A 17,939-nucleotide genomic window follows, 5' to 3' on the forward strand; every position below is an offset into this window, starting at 1 on the left:
ACCCTTCGTACGTTACGAACGTTCGAATTACAAATCATTTAATACAATTCCTGAGATTTTGTAATCATAGGGTTGATGAAAAAACCCTCGATCTACCAATGCAAACAAATTTCCAATTATCTTATCAATAATAACCGCGTACCGAGATTATTGCCAAATTCATTTCCACGAATTGCATTCCACGAAGATTTCTGGCCGTTGTTTCTCGATTGTCACGGAATTGTCGTGGCAATTACGAACGAATTAAACGGAGATAGATACGAAAGATCTAAAAGAATATTCGGGGATAAATATCGAAACGTGGATTATTGGCCGCGTCCTCCCCCGAGATATAAGTTTCAATTCAGAAGATGACGTGCAGCGTAAATTGAATTAAAGCAACGTCCCATCAGAGTATTAGAGGAGCGCTCCACGCGATTCTAACGTTTCCCACGCGGCCTCGCCTCAAGGATCTCTCGGCCAGAGTTCTACTTTTAGATCTGTTCATCGAGATATCGGCCACCGCGTAGCCGCGAGATTCGTGCGTCGAGAGAGATTCCTGCTGTGCTCGCCCATGGCCTCCTTCTCTCTCTCTCTCTCTGAAATTGACCCACAATTAAGATGTCGGCCGCGTGCTGGCTCGAAAATGTGAACGTTAGTGTACGCGGTGATACAGAAATAAGCGTCGATACTTGGATTTTTTAAATTGAGAAAATTGGGAAAATCTCTCGATTTCGAGACGTTTATAATATTTTTTTAACGTTGAAAAACGTTATGATTTCGTGAAACGAAACGGATTTGATGAGAGATTATTCGACAAGTTAAGGGGAATTTGGAACATTTTTTGAAATCGTTCACAATCTTTGATTGTGGGTAATTCTCCAAAGTAATAGAACAGCAACTTCAGAGTCCGAATCAATAACAAATGTAACGATCGTTTGTTTAAATTTACACATGGAAAATGTTCGAACCAACACAGAGTTGGAAAAAAACTAATAATAACAAAATACCCATTAAAAGTTAAAATTACGAATAATTACTTTAAAATGCTTTAAACTAACATTTGTTCACAGCTATTACAGTTAATCCACTCTTCGTATAACAACTTGGTGTTGCAGTAATTTACTGTTCCACGCTTTTGAATAATAAATCATTAAAGCAACTTTATTCTCAACCGTAACAATTTTTCTTTTCGATCGAATACAAACGTGTATAATAATCAATCATTCATAACTTAAGAAATTAAGGAGGAGGACATCATGTTCGTACGATACTTCTTGCACAACTTGTTTCTTTATATTTCCTCCGCCTCTGTCTAAATATATTTCTGAATCATCCTATATGTAACACTCTCTCTCCCTCTCTCCCTCCTCATCCAGGACCGCTAAACGAGCAACAAAAGCGTTTCTTTCGAGACAATGCGGTTCCAACGGGGCACAATGGCCGGTAAATAAAAGAAAGGAAGGGGAAAGAACGAAAAGACAGAAGGTTCGCTCGTAATTATCATCTCGAAAAAATACATTTCGCGCGGGTGGAGCGCGACACGTCGAATGGCAGCGTTCCATCGCCACCAAGGCGAGAGAGAGAGAGAGAGAGAGAGAGAGAGAGAAAACCTATTTTTCGGATGCACTGACCCGAATCTTAAATCTGCCTCTCTGGAACAGAGATTGCACGCGTCGCAACGAAATCGGCATTTCCGTTTCGTTAACGAAATTCTTCACCCTCGTTCCTAATCGTCGTTTTATGGAAAAAACGTTTCGAGAGTCGGGAGTAACGGGATTAGGAAATCTAACATGATGTTCAACCGCGATGGATCGAACTCGCCACGAGATGAAGTTAGCCGATCGTGTTAACAAGCGGTATTCGTTATTAATTCTTCGACAGTGCAGCAATAATATATAGAAAGCATCCTTTTTATCAGGTTTTATTATTCCTAGTTGTATCATGAAAATGCTATTGAACGAGAGAGAAAAATTAAAGATAATATAAGAATCGAAGTATAAAGTTGAATAAACCTGTTTCCAAGTTTCGCTACACTCGTTTTTGCGAAGGAACGGATATTGAACATTGCGACGTAAGAAAGTTAAAAGTATAATTAGTTCGAGGAAGGAGAAAGGAAGAGAGGCAAGCACGACATATGGGTTCTTCGATTAGGCTTGGCATAATTTCGGTCCCAATTGATATCTACCAGACCCGGGCCGGATCTCGATTGGGGTCTGTCGGAATCGAACAGTTAAATCGCGATTCTCCTCGATCACCGGCTGCCATTAAAAGAAAAAAAAAAAAAAAAAATCCATGGATCTCGTGGCATGCATTAGCATAAATTTCATACATCATCCGGACGTAGAAATCCGCTAGACAATTTCAGTACATATATAAACGAAGATATTCGGCTAACTCGACCGTGACTCGGTTCTCCTCAGATTCTGACCGCGTAAAAAAGAAAAAAAAATTTTTTTTTAATCCAACGTTCACGAGCTGAACATTGAAAATATATACACATAGCTGTCTCGAGTTGTAATCGTTCGTATCCAATCGAACGATACAGCGAGGGCTCGAGTCGACGAATCGTGTGGCAGCCGCCTGTGTACACAGGGACCACACACGAGTCCACGACTCGTGTTTCCCCTCTTGTGCGTTGCTCTCCCTCACGGCGCGTACACGCGAATACTAATTACACGCGTGGTCTCGATACACTTTCTTTGCGATCTTTACCGATCGATTCCCCGAAAACGATCGTAATGTTATGGATGTGCGCACCAATGTGCACGTAGATAAGTATCGATCTTGGCTTCTTCGATTAATTAATTAGGAAAGGGAGGAATGATTAATCTTTATTATCGATGATGGACGAATCGAATCGAAATTAACGATAGAAGAGAGAAACGGCGAGAGTGAGAAACTGTGTCGAGAGAAAGGATTCTGGAGATTAGAAGGGATGAGGGGGAGGGTGGTATGAATAAAGACGTCTTTATCCAATGTTATCGTCGTGACGCTTCGCTGTTCTTTAAACAGAGGGTTTTTGGACCGGTGCCAATAACAGTGGGACAGCCACCACGAAGAGGATGCGACGTGGAGCGGCTATCTCTCCTCGATTCGTCGGCAACAATGTTAAAGAAAAAAGAAGAAATGTTTTTGAACGGAGAGAGGCGTGGCCAGAACGACTCTGGCAATTCCGTTCCGAATGAATGAGTTAATAATCGTTGCACGCATCAATCGCGAAAAGAAACACTCGTATTAGCGATGGCTCGTTAAAAGTAAAACCTCGCTCGAGAGAGGCTTGTGCTTAAACCCCTTTTGACCCCTTGATTGATCAAACGACGAGACCTTTAATCTCTCGTTCGTTATTCTCTTTAACGGGTTACTCTTTTTCCCCCTATTTGTTCCTATATTTTCTTCCTTCCTTACTTCCTTCTCCACTGACCTGAATTTGTTTTCAGGATGTAAAAGAAAAAAAAAAAAAAAAGAAGGAAGACATTATGAATTTCGAAATTGATCAAAGAGCAATTCCCTTATTTTTCCTGTATCGAATTATTTTTTTTTTCGCTAGAATAATTGCGGCAGACGATAAAAAAAGTATGAAGGAGGAAAAACGTGCACACGGAGGTGATCGCGGTTTTGTCCGGGCGCGTGATAAACGAATTTTCGGCACACGTCAAATGAAGACTTGTGAAAAACCTACAGATTAACCCCACTGTATCCGCTTGATAATGCTGGACCATTAATCTTTCTCACGGATTGACGCTCACCTCTCCACCACTAGAGATAACGGTGCCTCTTACACGCCACTTAATCGAGCACATATTTGTGCATACAGGCTATTGCCCGTAATTGGCCTCGGCCAATTTTTCAACCAATAATTCCACGCGACGAGTTTAACACAATTGAAACCGTAAATATCGTTACAGGGATTTCCTTTATTTCGAGAGTTTCCCGTATTTATTACGAATAATTTTGCATAGACATTTGGAATAAGGTCACCGATCGGAACACGAAGCGAGAGATAAATACAAGCACCAACCAAAAATGTGTGGCCCTTCATTCATATATATTTATCTTTTCATTCGTTCGGCCAATCTCTTTTATGAAACCGTTTCGATGTTATCGGCGAGATCAACATCACGAGAGATCCTCACTCGGATGGATAAGATCGTATCTGCGCAACGGTGGATATATTTTATCATGTGGCGTTAATTAAAATTATTATATCAGCCTGAATTTCCACGGGAGATTTCAAAAGGATTGAAATTTTCACGTTTTGAATTTGCGAACGTTGAAAACGCGAAAAGGAGCACGTTTCGAATATCAATCACATGACAAAGAACCGCGATGTAACCGAGCTACTATCGTACCGAAGTACGTGATACGGATATTAATGAAAGAGAGGGGTGGAGAAGGAAAAAATATCGCCTCGAGGATATTAAAAATCGCACAGGTTTCAAAGTTCCAACATATTCCCTCTTCGATGCTCGAAGATTTCAATTTATAATGAGATGCAAAAATCTCCAACGTTGATAAGCGTATCGATCTTTCTCGAAAAACGATGATCGGATATTTTTCCGGCATTACGTTTCTCAACCAAACGTGAAAATTGTATACGGGGTATACGGAGTTTTAAAACAGCGTTTCAAAAATTCGTTCGAGAACTTGTTGGACGCATTAACGGAAGCCTGCTGAAACGAAGGCGAGGTTCGAGAGGATCTCAATTTCTTGGAAAATCGCTTCTTCCAAAAAAAAAAAAAAAAAAAAAACGAAAGAAAGGAAAAAAAATCCCATCTCAATAGATGTATCGTTTCTGGACCGGCGATCTATACCTCGTGGATGGTATTCCAGTGGTTCTCGAGTGTGCAGTACCTTCTGAAAACACTCGATGCCCTTTCACGATGTTCTTCTTCCCTACCCCCCACCACGTCCCTAAGCCGATGGGGCTATTCATGGCCCTGACAAGGCTAGCCTTTGAGGTGCATGACCTGTGCAACTGCACCACGACCGAGCCACGCATAGAAATGCCCCGTGAAACGATCGCTATTTCTGTTCATATTGCGTGCTCCCTTTGATCGTTACTCCCTATTTATCATACGCCACGCGCTCACACTGTTACGCGCCTGCCTCTTGCAATTAAGAAAAAAATATTCTCTCTTCTGCGCTTTGAGAACGCCTCTTCGCGATTCAATCTCGCGACACACCCGACCGTAGATGATCTCGCTCCATTCTTTCCATTCTACTTTAAGTCGAGTACTTTAATGCGTTGTAAGATCGGAAGTGCTGGATACCGTACTCTTCAATGTTTTGTATGATATATAAAATATCCGTTCCTTTAAATTTTCCGTATAAATAATTTCTAAATGAATATTTTTCACGAGTCGAAGTCGAACACCCTTTTTCATTTCTTTTTTTCTTTTCTTTTCTTTCAGCTCATTTTGGCCAAGGTTCTGGCCACGTGGGGGCCCGCAGATGGTCCACGGCTCCCCCTTTCTTCTTCTTCCCCCTTCTATTTTTCTCCGTATACCACGACTCTACGGAGAAGCGCGTCATTTTTTTCGCTCGCGAATAAACCACGTGCTCGGTTCTGGCAAGTGTTGCCAACTCGGCCGAGATATCGTGCCACCGCGATGCGAAACGAGTTCTTTCTTCCAAGGGATCCTCGCTTATTTATATCCTCTCGAATTCGGACAGCGAATCGTTACGAGAAAAGAAAATAGATTTATCCTCGTGAGAATTGTTTCGTAACGAAGGATGCAAGCAGTTTTGAAACGAACAGATGTTTAGAGCAGAATTTAAGGAACGTTTCCGTGGTCGTGATCGTTGCTACCTCCATAAATGGGATACCTCCATTGGGAACGATTTTGAAACGATCGTCGTGGATCGTGTGGGATACGAATTTTCAGGGATCGGAGAGAATTATCAGTCTCACGGCGGGAGCCCATTGTAATCGATCGGATTTCTTCGCCGCACCTTCCATTCCGTTAAATATCTTAACTGTAAAGAGATCTCGGGGAGAGATAAAAATTGAATTTCGAAATTAAGAAGAGATCGTAATCGAGTCCTCGTGCAAGATTTCGTACGAAATCTCTACAAGGTGTGATTCGATGATATCGAAGATGAATAGATGGACTCGATTTAACAAATTTTAATTCAGATTTATCTGCCTCCCTCTACGCTTCTCGCCGATATAATAAACGCTCGCACTGCTCAACCATTGATCTAATTTTTAGATTAAACGAGAAAAATGACCCGAGTCTCAGAATTCTTGCATTCTGTTCGAATATCACAAAGAGATACGTTTTGCGATATCCACTCGTTGTCTAAAAACAAATATTCTATTTACTTTTCGAGCCAATTCGCCAAAAAAAAAAAAACACTATCTTCTCTTTTAACGCCGCGCAATTAACGAACGAAGAAATTTTCGATTTCTCGCGGCAGAAGCGCACCATTCTCTCGGCCATCCGCTCGTCTTTGATCTCGCTATTGTACCGGATACACTCGTTACGAGGCGGCTCTTTTCGAAACTCCGAGCGGCAAGTGCATTCACACGAAGATAACCAACACACGGGCGACGATCGTGGTTGGCCATCCTCGCCGCCATTGTCCGGCTCGTTCGATAATCGCGGAGAATATGAATCGAGCTGCCGCCGCCGCGGTGAATGTTTGCCGAGCTTTATCGTAATACGCACGCTGCCGATGCTGCACTGAGAGGAGGGGGGGGGAGGGGGGGGGAGCTGTTCAGGAGGGCACCAAAGCACAGTTGGTAATTCGCGAATTTATTCCAGGAATGAAATCATGGACGGAAAATGTTGACCGATTTATCGTTTGAAAACAAACGCCCTCGAATAAACGCTTTCGAATTTGTGGGCAGGGATTCGCTCGAACGAAATTGAGATCCGTTAAACGGTAGAGGATCGTGTTACGATTTCCTTTATCGTGTTATGTCTATCGTTAAATCGAAATCTCGAATCAATTTCCTTTTTTTGAAAAGGATAAATAAATCGACGAGGATATTGTAAAAATGTTATGCCGCTTTATCGTGTTGCGTATTGTAACGTTTATCATACGAATTCCAAAAAGCGGGACGGAATCAGAAACTTTATAGCTTGCCTACGAGTGGAATTTCTTGTTCCAGACAATATTTATGCGCGTGTTACGTTGCGAATGTACTTGATAAAACGTAAAAACGTAATCTTATTACTATTCCTATAAACTTGTAAGACGCACATGGCACGCAAAAGGACGATCCAATGTATATACGATAGTGTATACACGTTTGATATATATATATATATTCGAGAAACGAAGAAAACTTGATTTTACAAAATAATCAATAGTTTCGATACAAGAAATATACGATCATCGGCCAGATAAATGCCAATTTGATCGAATCAAGTCAAGAAAGAAATTTTCACCGTTCGTTAATTACGTCGTAATATCGTTAACTTTCAACACGACGCGTGACGATCCTCACTTACATCCGAAAGGCGAGCTCGCGATAACTCATCACCGCGCCCATGAAACTTTTCTTTGTCCGCGTTTCACCGGGGTGACCGGCCGCCCTCGTACGCCGATCTTACGAGCGTAGTACACCCACGCCTCCCGCCTTGTCATTCGATCTTCGCCGGAGGAGGGGGATCCTCTCCTCCGGCGAAGCGTAGGTTTGCGCGAACGATAACCGTAGAAACGTCGAGAACGCTGCCTGTATCTTTTCGTATTAATCGCATCAAGTTCAATCTAGACAAATTTTACACCGAATCTAAACGAAAATTTATTCGTTACAAGTGAGAACGAATATCGACTGTGCCATCGGAAGAATTTTATTTACGGTTTTTCCTATATTCTCGAAACTGAGGTAACGATCGTGGTGTATTAATTAAAGCGTTAAAAATGCAGGCCGCTTAGACGAAAGGCCTCGATTAATCGGAAGGACGGCGAATCAACTTCCTGGCATTATCGCGACCACGTGTAAACGCACGCGTACATACCTATAACGCAGCCAGCGGATCTCTGTTGCGCCCGGTAATCGACCGTGGCCACGTTATCCTGCCAATTTCTGGCTACACTTGGCGCAGCGTAATTTCGTCGTCGTGGCCGGTATTAACCGGTGTAGCACGTTGCCAACCACTCTCGATCCCAACCACTCGTCCCATCGATGATTCCTGATTGCGCGACGAATACGATCCTCCTCTATCGGCCCGTCCTGTTATCAGCGGAATCATTCAGCGCTACGATCAAAGCAATATTTCCTCGAGTTTGGAAATATTCTCTCGTATAACACGTAGCACTACACCGTGGACACTGTTCACACTGAGAAAATTCACTAAATTCCCATTTCCAGAAGAGGGGGATCGTGCCTAACGCACCGTAACACACCGCGCAGCACTCCTATAGAGATTCACCGCGCGCATTCCTTTCGTGAGACCCGCACGATCAATCACCTTCTATTTTTGCGTTGCTGAGCAATCGTCTGGACGGTTAGATACCGAGAGAAAGAACTCGAGCATCGTTCGTGGAACACTCGTTATTTATCGCGCCTCGCCTTCCAGAATAATTTCTTTTCCACCGGTGGCAGTGGCGTTTATTTCAGCGGGGCGTGCGTGCGTTTCGACGGGCCTCGATACACCGCGATTTCTTTTATCTCGCCGCCCCGAGCCTCGTTGAAATATCGCCACTAACTCTCGTCCTCGTAACTCTCTCTCCTTTCCGGGTTTCGAAACTCCCCACGATTAATCACGACGACGAGCCGAGCTCGAACCTTTTCACGGGCTTCTCTAATTGTGAAACACCGACTCGGTATCACCGACGACTGACAGTTCAAACACTGTTATCAGCCGAAGCGGTGCGTGGCCGGCTATCGCTCGATGCCACGCACGAAACGACGCGCCTTCCGTGGAAACGATCGTCCAGCCATTAATCACATCGCGTTTTCGGATCCACGCGTGCCAGACTTTCCCTGCCCCCGCTTTTTCGCGCCTTCCTCGCTCGGCGGATCCTCACCCGATTCACCCAGGGACGCGATTCGAGGAGAAACGAACGAAGGACGAGCTGTGACCAGGAAGAGGATCGTAAAGTACGATAATTTATCGATGCGAGGCTGCCGTATAACTTAATGAGAAAGGGTGAATTTTTTTCTTATTGGGTCGTTAAGCGATGGATCGCTGCTTGTAAACGATGATAGGCTGTAATTTCTTTCTCAAAAGTCAGTCGAGTATGAATGTATCGGGTTCCATCGTCGAGGGAAATTTCGAGAAAGCCGAGCAAGTTAAGAAATAATGAATTTATTCTGCGGATCTTGCGGATGCTACGCTCGACAATTGTCTATCTGGTCTAGAAAAAGCGTGATCGATAATTAATTAACGCGTTGCCTCCAACGATACCTGCGTGCGAATAGTGAGAACGGATAAATTAATATTAATCCCTATTCAAATTAAGAGAAAAATTAAAAAGAATCTTATTCGCGTACAATATTAATCGAAACAATTCCAATATTTTTCACAAAGAAAATTCCTCGAGGATCGACGACTTGGAATAAATTTCCTTAATTTTTTTTCTTCTTCCCCTTTTTTTTTTTTTTTATTTCCGAATGAATGGATGACGTCGAGAACGGCGATAAAATTAACGGCGACAACGAGAATTAGAGGAGTAGAGGACAGAAAACGGAAGGGGCCGGATAAGATTTGACAGCGTTACGATAAAAAAGGGTGGAGAGAGACGGGCGACCGAGTTGAAACTCCGGGGAAGGGGGAGACAATGAATTTTAGATTATGCCGGTGCACTGTTAAAAGACGACAGAGAGATTAAATAAGCTTAAGAAGCGGCGGGTATATACCCCCTTCTTAAGAAATTACCCAAGAAAGATCTTGTAAGCGGGGGGTGCGATCCGAAAGGGCGTTAATACAATTGTCCCTTAACACTCCCCCGTCACGCTGCTCGTAGCTTCTCCGTATTTTTCATCCAGAGACGACGGCTGTGAAAAATCCACTGTGGAAAACACGGGCTCGTGGTTCGACAACACGGTGTTCCACGAGAAAAAAAACAAAAAACGTTCAAAGACACACACACACATACACACACCAACAAACCTTGCTCGAGAGAGTCGAGAAAGAATTTGAACGGAAAAAAAAAAAAAAAAAGATTAGAAGATGCGTGGAAAAGGAAAATCAATTTGATGCAACCGAGAAACATATAATATCGCTGTATTATTTTTTCAGATTTTTCATATCTCTCGATACGACGGTTTCCATACGACGATAGACGATGTTTATTTCACTGTGCACCCACTGTGCGCGATATCGCGGGAAATTGAAATTTGCGGTTTGATATTTCGAAACGATGGTGACGCGGCCGCGCGATGCACATCGATCCTTTCGATCGCGCTGGCGCGGCAAGACTGGCCGCGTGGATCGGGATCGTGATCGAGGGACGACAAACAGGAGCGGACCAACCGGTGGTCCGGTTTCTTAAGGGCCCTGGCGCACAGAAACGTATTTTCGCAAAGATGATACACTCAATCGAAGATCCTTATGCGAATAACGTAAATAAAGGTAACGAAAGGAGGAGGAATAATTTTCGAGAGAATGATCGTGAAAGGAAGATGGTAAGGAAGATTTCGAAGGAGATATTTCTCTCGCGCGATTCTCAATATTATTCTCCCTCCTTCATAAATCGCACTTTCCTCGATCTCGCGAACGAAACTCGAATCCAACGAACACCCCTCTCTCCATCCTGTATACCCGGGGAAAAGACGAATGAGTTCGGGGATGAAAAGATCACGCAACGCGCACAGCGTTCAATTAAATTAATGAAACGTCACAATTCCCATCCCCGCATCGATACCGTCCAATCGAATAAAATTCCGCTCGATGTTTTAACGAAATTAAACTATCGCCGCTTGAGAACCATATAAATCAACCATATTCCCCGATATCGATATCTATCCACACCGTCCCGATGAACGCGCGCACAAAATAGAGGAGGGGGGAGGGGAGGGGGAGGGGGGGGAGGGGGGGGAACCAAAAAAAAAAAAAAAAAAAAAACTATAAAAATTCACCACTGAACGTCTACGAATTCCTATTCCTCTTGCGTCCACGTGTGTGTACGCGCGCCGTTGTGTGTGCCGTTCGCTCGCATCGGGCCGAAATTCCACGGTCGAAAATCAAGTTTTGGCCACGCGGCCTCGAATCCCTCCCCTCCGATAGGATAGTGACGAGGAGGAGGCTCGTGACGAAACACCGAGTTCCCAGGTAGTCGGGCGAGGGAATGTGGCGAAGCTGGTTCCGATAGAAGACGGTACCCCAGCTGCGTACCACATGGCCACGTAGGTTGCAGGTATGCGTGCGCTCATACACCAAGGTGCGCCACACGCACACACTCGCCACGACGCTCTCGCAAACGTCTCCCTCATTAAGAAACTCGACCGGTCGGTCTGGCGTGTACCATGTTTTTCGCACACGGGGAGCGCACGATCGAGTCGAAGGGCATCGTATAAGGTACGAGGAGCGACGATACGAGGTCCCATGTGGTTTCTCTCCTATTCAATCTCGAGATTTCCACCGTTAACCACCGCGTCGAGCCATCCTGAATTTCGAACCTCTTTTTTTTTTTTTTTTTTATGGGGTAAAAAGCGTTGAAGCGAGGATTTATCGGGTTCATTTTTTAAGGCAAAGATGTTAGATTACGGGGGAATCTTTGGGGGATTTATCGATGCATCGCGAGACGAGGAGGAAAGAGGAGGTTAGCAGAGGCGTGGAATAACGATGGATTTTAGCCTATTCACAAGCTTGCTCCTCGTACAAGCTGTGCTCTTTCGTGAATCGAATTGTGAGCTCGCTGGGTGTAATATCCGAGTTTAACTTCATCGTCTCTCTCTAAACGCTCGCCCTTCTTAATTAACTTCTCGCTTTCCCTCGGCAGATCTTGACCCTCTCCCGTGTCCATTTCGAGAAACATCGATGAAGAAGAAGGAAATTTTACTGAGAGAAAGAGAGAGAGGAAACAGCTGTCACAGAGAAGCATCAGTTACAAGGAAAGATTCATCTTCCTCCGAACTTTTTCCCGCAATTTTATATATTCGTATATATACACGCGAAAAAGGCAAGAAGAGATGACGGCAAGAGAATTTAAGGAGAGAGAGAGAGAGAGAGAGAGGACTCGCAAAAACGGAAGTTAATCCCAACGAAGAACTTTATATACCCGTTGTTGCCTCAACTTCTTTCCCTCCGAGTCCCTGGTCGGTAAACAGATTTTTACAAAGCTCGAGAGCACAATTTTCCTCTCTAGCGTGTGTACACGTTAATATTTCCCGGTGTGGGAGAGCGCGCAAAAAAAGCAGATGCCCTTCATCCGCCCGGGTAAATCGCGGGTAGCTTTCTCCTCTCGCGAAAGGGATTCTCAACCACGAGCGTGGAATTGTTCACGAGAGAGAGAGAGAGAGAGAGAGTTTAAAGATCGACGAGATGGCGGCGGAGCAAACCGCGAGGACAAGTTTCCTGTTACTTGCGCGAAACAAGCTTTCCACGCGTGTAGCTCGCCTCTTTTGTGAGAGAGATTGGAAGATCGCCGTGGAGGATAGCTCGGAAAATTCGAAAGGGAATCGGAGGAAGAGAATTTGAGATTGCGAGGCGAAAAGTTTTGCAGGTTTGCCTTCCGGAATTGGCGCAACCACTTCGTAAGCGAGCTTTTAACCGCGGAGTTGCCTCGAGTTTGCGCATTAACACGTTAACCACTCCGCAAATACGTGAAACTTTGCCTCGTGTCCGGCGACACTCCGGCAAATAAGCATCTCGAGACCCCTTTCGCGGGAAAACGTTGTTGCTTAGATATGCAAACCGATGCACGTAGGGAACGATACATAGAAAGCGCATTTCGTGCAGAAGAGGGAGGAGGGGAATAAGAAAAAGAAAAAAGGATGGGAGAAGAGGAGGAAGCCCGCCGGAGACCGCCGGAGTCGATGCTTGAGAAAACTCTTCTGGCAAAAGTTTCGCCATACCCATTCCGTGCTAAGGGATTCCGTTTGTCCCGCTTTCTCATTCTAACGTCTCAAGTTTCTCGCTACGAAACTTCCGCGAATTCCGGTGGAACGCCAATAACTGCAAACTTCCCCATCCCATCTCTAATTAGGTAACAAAATATATTTTCGCTAATTGCCAGCTGCTGCGTCGTGGCAACGTAAACACGGCTACGAATGAATCATCCTGTGTCGCTACAGTCGTTTCGAAGTAAACGCACAAAGGGAGGAAAGAAGAATTGAGAGAGCGAGGAGGGGGGGAACACGACGTACGACGATGTTTGTCTGTTGCGCTCTCGGCCATCTTTCGGTATATAACTCGAAAGTCTCGACCGTTCCAAGTTTGCCCCGCGTGGATTAGAGTCGATTCGAGGGAAGGTTGGCGCGTTGGTGTGCGGCTATTATCAGGTTTCGCGAGAACGATCCGGTGTTGTGCGAATCGCGTTGCTCGAGGCGTTAATGCGGAATTCACGTCGGCAGCTGTGCGCAACGATCCTAGTGGTAGTTGGGAGGGAACGTTAACTGGGGCCCATTGCGCGACACGAATGCAAATGCGGCAAATTCTCGATTGTGTGCCGGAAGTCAACCGGTCTCGATCGTGGATGAACTTGAAAATTTCCCGAGAAGCTTTTTTTAAGAAGCTCGCGGAATATGCCTCGACGATATCAACGATATCAACCAGGTGTATCTTAGGTGTATGGATTACTACTCGGATATGTGATTAATCCGAATATGCGAGTTAAAATTGTGCAATTTGCGAAGAAACTTTCTCACGGTAACGAATTATAGTTTCGCGCAATTAGGAGTCGATCTGTCGTGATACGTTATACACGTGTGATTTTATTTCGAACTTATCCCGAAAATGGAGAATATTGCGTTGAAACACAGACGAAAGAGAAAAATCAAAAGTAAAAGATTCGCAAACCTCAATTCTTCGTAATTCCAATTCGACTCGAGATTTTTCTTAAGATACTCGCGAAACTCAATAACGACAATATCAACAATATCTTAGGTCTCATGATGCAAATTGGTATAGTGACTCGAATCCTAAGTTTCAACGTGAATTTAGAAATCGTTAGAATCCTTTGCAATTTGCAAAAGGTGTTGCGAAGAAACTTTCCTTGTCTCGAGTAACGAATTACATACAATTTCAATTGCAATTAGGAGTCGATCTATTCGCGATATATTATACGCGTGTTTTATCTGCAAATAAGTACCTAAATGCGAAAAGGCAAAAAAAGCGTTATAAAATTTAATTAATTCTCGCGAAACATTGGATTTTATTCCCGGAAACGAGGAGAATACCTATCGTGTAATTGAAACACGTGAAGGGGAAATTAGAAGTACAGATTCGCAACTTCAAATTCGTAATTCCAATTCGTTCGTTTCCCCCGCGAAATTATTCGAAAAGTTTCCGAAAAGCGAACCGATCCATTCCAGCCCGCCGTCTATCGTCGAAACTTCTATTACAAAGCGCATTGACCGTCGAATGGAACGGCTAATATCTAGATAAATGTGCGGTTTCGAACGTGAAATTATAGGGGACGGATCGGCCAATGACGCGTATTCACTGGAACCGGTTTCCGGATGCGAAACAGAATCTTTTCGGTCGAGCGAAGGGCCTCGCCTCGCTGAGAAAGATTAACCCTGCTGCTGTTCTCTTCGTTATTAATACATACTCTTAACCGTCCGTATTTATTCGACAAATAAACGAAATTACGCGAGCAAATTTAAAATCTTTCCTTGTAACGTGTAGCGCGATCTTATCCGATCTAATTTCATTTCTGCGAAATAAATTTTAATTTGTGATTGTGATAGACAAACAACGCAAAGATGTACAGATAGATCTATTGGAAATTTTAACGTTTTCGATTCTTCTAATTATTGTAGAATATTATTTCGAGTAGAAATAATAATGCATGTAGAAGAGAGTCACAAGAAGCAGCAAATAAAATTTGAGATCAGATAGACCCGAACGGAACGACAAGGTTAAAACGAGCGCAACCATTGAGAGTTTGGAATTTCAATGTTTTCACGCCGTTGAATCTTGCGATACTGTTAACCTCGAATCCCCTCATTAAGCAAAGACTTAGGCGCGGATGGAAAAACGACCACGACTTATTAGATCCGCCAAGTTTTTCCTTCCGCCTGGCAAACCGTTACGAGGCCGTGCAATTGCGATTCGGTTTTACAGTTCGAATTTCTTCGAAAGTCTCGTCACAGACATCTCTTCCCCGTCGCGTTGAGGCCATTTCGCCACGGAGGACCCAGATATCTTTTTTAAATACCGTGACGAATCGCACGAAATTGATCTCTGTCTGGTTTATTAAAGATTAGACCGATTGGACGATAACGGTGAAATGGAGGTAGGCGCGGTGTTTAAAGTGGAGCAAAGGCGCAAAAAGCGCGATCGAAACGAACGATGGAATTTTGCGAGAGGGAATCAATTCTTCGTGGACGAGCGTCGAAATGCCGGAATACGTTTTCGAAACGTGTCGCGATAATTATTCGTGTTCCCCAGAAACGAGAGAAAGGAGAAATTAGGGGAAATTTAAATAAATATCTCACGTTGAAGTACAATGCGTGTATTCATAGCACGTTAAATCTATTTGGTTCTGGTTAATTAGCATTTAAATGCTGTAATAAGCATAACAGTGTGCAAATACTTTCCCCGGCCACTGTATTTCCTTCTACGGAAGAATGGCCATAAATGGTAGAGAAACGCGAACCAGTCTATTGGAATTACAGGTTAAATTTCACAAAAGCCACGTGCTCTCGATAGGTACGTGGCAGGTAATACATCGAATTCTTCGGCGGTAAATAACGATGAAGGAACGCCAATAAAATACGATAGTAAATAACTAATCGAGGATGTACAACCGATCCCCGTGGAACTGTTATATGTTAATTCAGCTTGGATCAAAACTCGTTCGAAACTATTCCCGATACGAAGAAAGTGAAAAGCGGTAGAAAAGCGGCTGGTGATTGATTTTCACCGATTGTTCGTGTAGAGATCGAACGGTGTGTGCACAATGACGGTGTACGACATGGACGAGGGGTGCGTGCACGTTCGAGGCAGGAACTTCGAAACTTAAATTCCGAGCCTTTGTCCCTGCGTGGGCGGAATTTCGAGTGGCTGTATTTTAGGGTACGATCGGAACAATAAGCCGCTTGACGGACAGAGGGAGCGGAAAAATTGCGTGAAAAGAGAGGAAGACACGGTTTGGAGGGGATGAAAAATGAATAAGGCGAGAGAAAGAGAAGGAGAGGATGGTAAGACAAAGACGTAGCAGAGCACCTACTAAAGATATATTCATGGTGTTCCGCCTTTTGTCCCCTAATCACTATTGTACGCTTGGATTCCGTATATACCGAATGGGACACCAGATGTGCACCATTGCACAGAGAATACAACGTAGCGTTTCATCGATTCAGCTAATTTCGCGAATACGATCAACGAGAATAGTGGAACCGAAGTAGCTTTGCAATAGCAATTGTGATACGGTGTTTTAAATTAAGTTATGCACTTATTCGATATGTTCGTATTACGTAAAATTGCGTAAAATTAAATTCGAAATAAGATAGAATGTCGCAACTTGTACAACGTACGCTAACGCCATCTGTTTGTCATTTTCATCGTGCTCGAAATAAAATCGCCATTTATATTATCGCCATTACACATACACGATAGAAAGATATTAGATATTCTCTATCCACGTAAAAGTTTTGTGGTCACGGTAGATTCATCGAGATCCATTTATAAATTAAAAACGCAATCCGTTTTGTTGGGGATAAAATAGATGTGGATATAATATGCGATGCATAGACATGGTTGCGTGCAATGGAGTAGATACGGCCCTGTGCACGCTAGCCGCGTGTACTCGCGGTATTTATCATTCGAACGTGACTTACCTTTGCCGACGACATAGAGAAGGAGGTAACTGCCTCTACGGCTCATCCTGATGCGTTTCCGGGAGAAAGGGCCGAGAACAGGGCTTATTGGTCACGGATACGATCTCTCGGTGTGTGGAAGCTCGACGATATCTCGATCTACGAACATACGGTGACCATTGTTAGAGAGAAAAAACTGGCGAGAAATCGACGATTAGAACACACATACACATACACACACACACATACACACATAAGTAGAGAACAGACGAGTTTATTCCCATTTGAATGAATATTTCGCAATGGTTTCACTGGCAAAAACGGCTCCTTTGATCGAAAGCAGAATAGAATCAAGGTTAATTCGAGGCAATGAGTGACGCCACTACCACCAGTTACATAAATGGTTATATTGTTAGCTTATTACGGTTACGATCAAAGTCAGACGTTTTTACGTAGGTTGCAAGAAAGATTACCACGTAAAGCAAATAATGTTACCTTTATGCGTTGGATTATACGTCGATTGCATTGATTTCTTCTTGAAATTCACACACGCGAAATCTCACTGTGACACTCCATCGCGACCGCGCAAATTAACTAACTTTAAATCAATATTTTCGCTAGTGACCACCAGATGGTACTCTTAAACTTGCATCAACCAATAGCGTACGTAGATTGTGTCAAAGATGCGATATAGGTCGCAAATCGATCAATCGATATATTTTTTATTCTATGACTCACTTCGCACACCTTCTATATCAAATCGAGTGAGAATTGTACCTAACGTTTGTTCGGTTTAAAATAATATTAGTAATAATTAGAATTGAAATTAGAAGTATATACTTAATATAATTGTGAAATTGCATCATAGACATCTTTCAACAAGTTAGAGATATATTTATATTTGTGTTTGTGTATTTATTTAGTGTAAATTTTTGCAATGCAAAAATATTTTTTCTGCGATAGAATATTTCTTCGAAACTTCAGGTATGTGTTACAATAATTTATAATCATTATTAATTGTTGCTCTTAATCGAAAAACAAAAGAAAACATGCTTTTAAAAATTTTCGTAAACGA

General features: G+C 43.3%; 2 protein-coding genes across 6 annotated transcripts in view; one reads left to right on the top strand and one right to left on the bottom strand.

The window, feature by feature from the left end:
* LOC100864409 (uncharacterized) overlaps positions 1 to 17,449 on the bottom strand; it is a 165,045-nt gene extending 147,596 nt beyond the window's left edge. For 2 of the 5 annotated variants that reach the window (XM_086904753.1, XM_086904752.1), the window contains exons 1-2: positions 17,360 to 17,449; positions 16,886 to 17,023 (exon numbers count right to left, since the gene is read on the bottom strand). In XM_086904753.1, the coding sequence (XP_086760879.1) occupies positions 16,886 to 16,900 (15 nt within the window). In that variant the 5' untranslated portion in view covers positions 16,901 to 17,023; positions 17,360 to 17,449. Of the gene's footprint in view, positions 1 to 7,952; positions 10,354 to 16,885; positions 17,024 to 17,359 lie in introns of those variants that run through there. The other 3 variants (XM_086904757.1, XM_086904755.1, XM_086904754.1) reach the window with 3 other exon arrangements.
* Positions 17,450 to 17,612: 163 nt separating this feature from the next.
* The window catches only part of LOC100866315 (CDAN1-interacting nuclease 1), a 131,049-nt gene continuing 130,722 nt past the window's right edge, over positions 17,613 to 17,939 (top strand). Inside the window, exon 1 of the mRNA XM_086904768.1 lies at positions 17,613 to 17,848. Coding sequence (XP_086760894.1) covers positions 17,802 to 17,848 — 47 coding nt within the window. The 5' untranslated portion in view covers positions 17,613 to 17,801. The remainder of the gene's footprint in view (positions 17,849 to 17,939) is intronic.

Source organism: Apis florea, unplaced genomic scaffold (genome assembly GCF_048593485.1).
Source record: "Apis florea isolate Af1SG1 unplaced genomic scaffold, ASM4859348v1 contig_2350_pilon, whole genome shotgun sequence".
Classification (NCBI taxonomy): domain Eukaryota; kingdom Metazoa; phylum Arthropoda; class Insecta; order Hymenoptera; family Apidae; genus Apis; species Apis florea.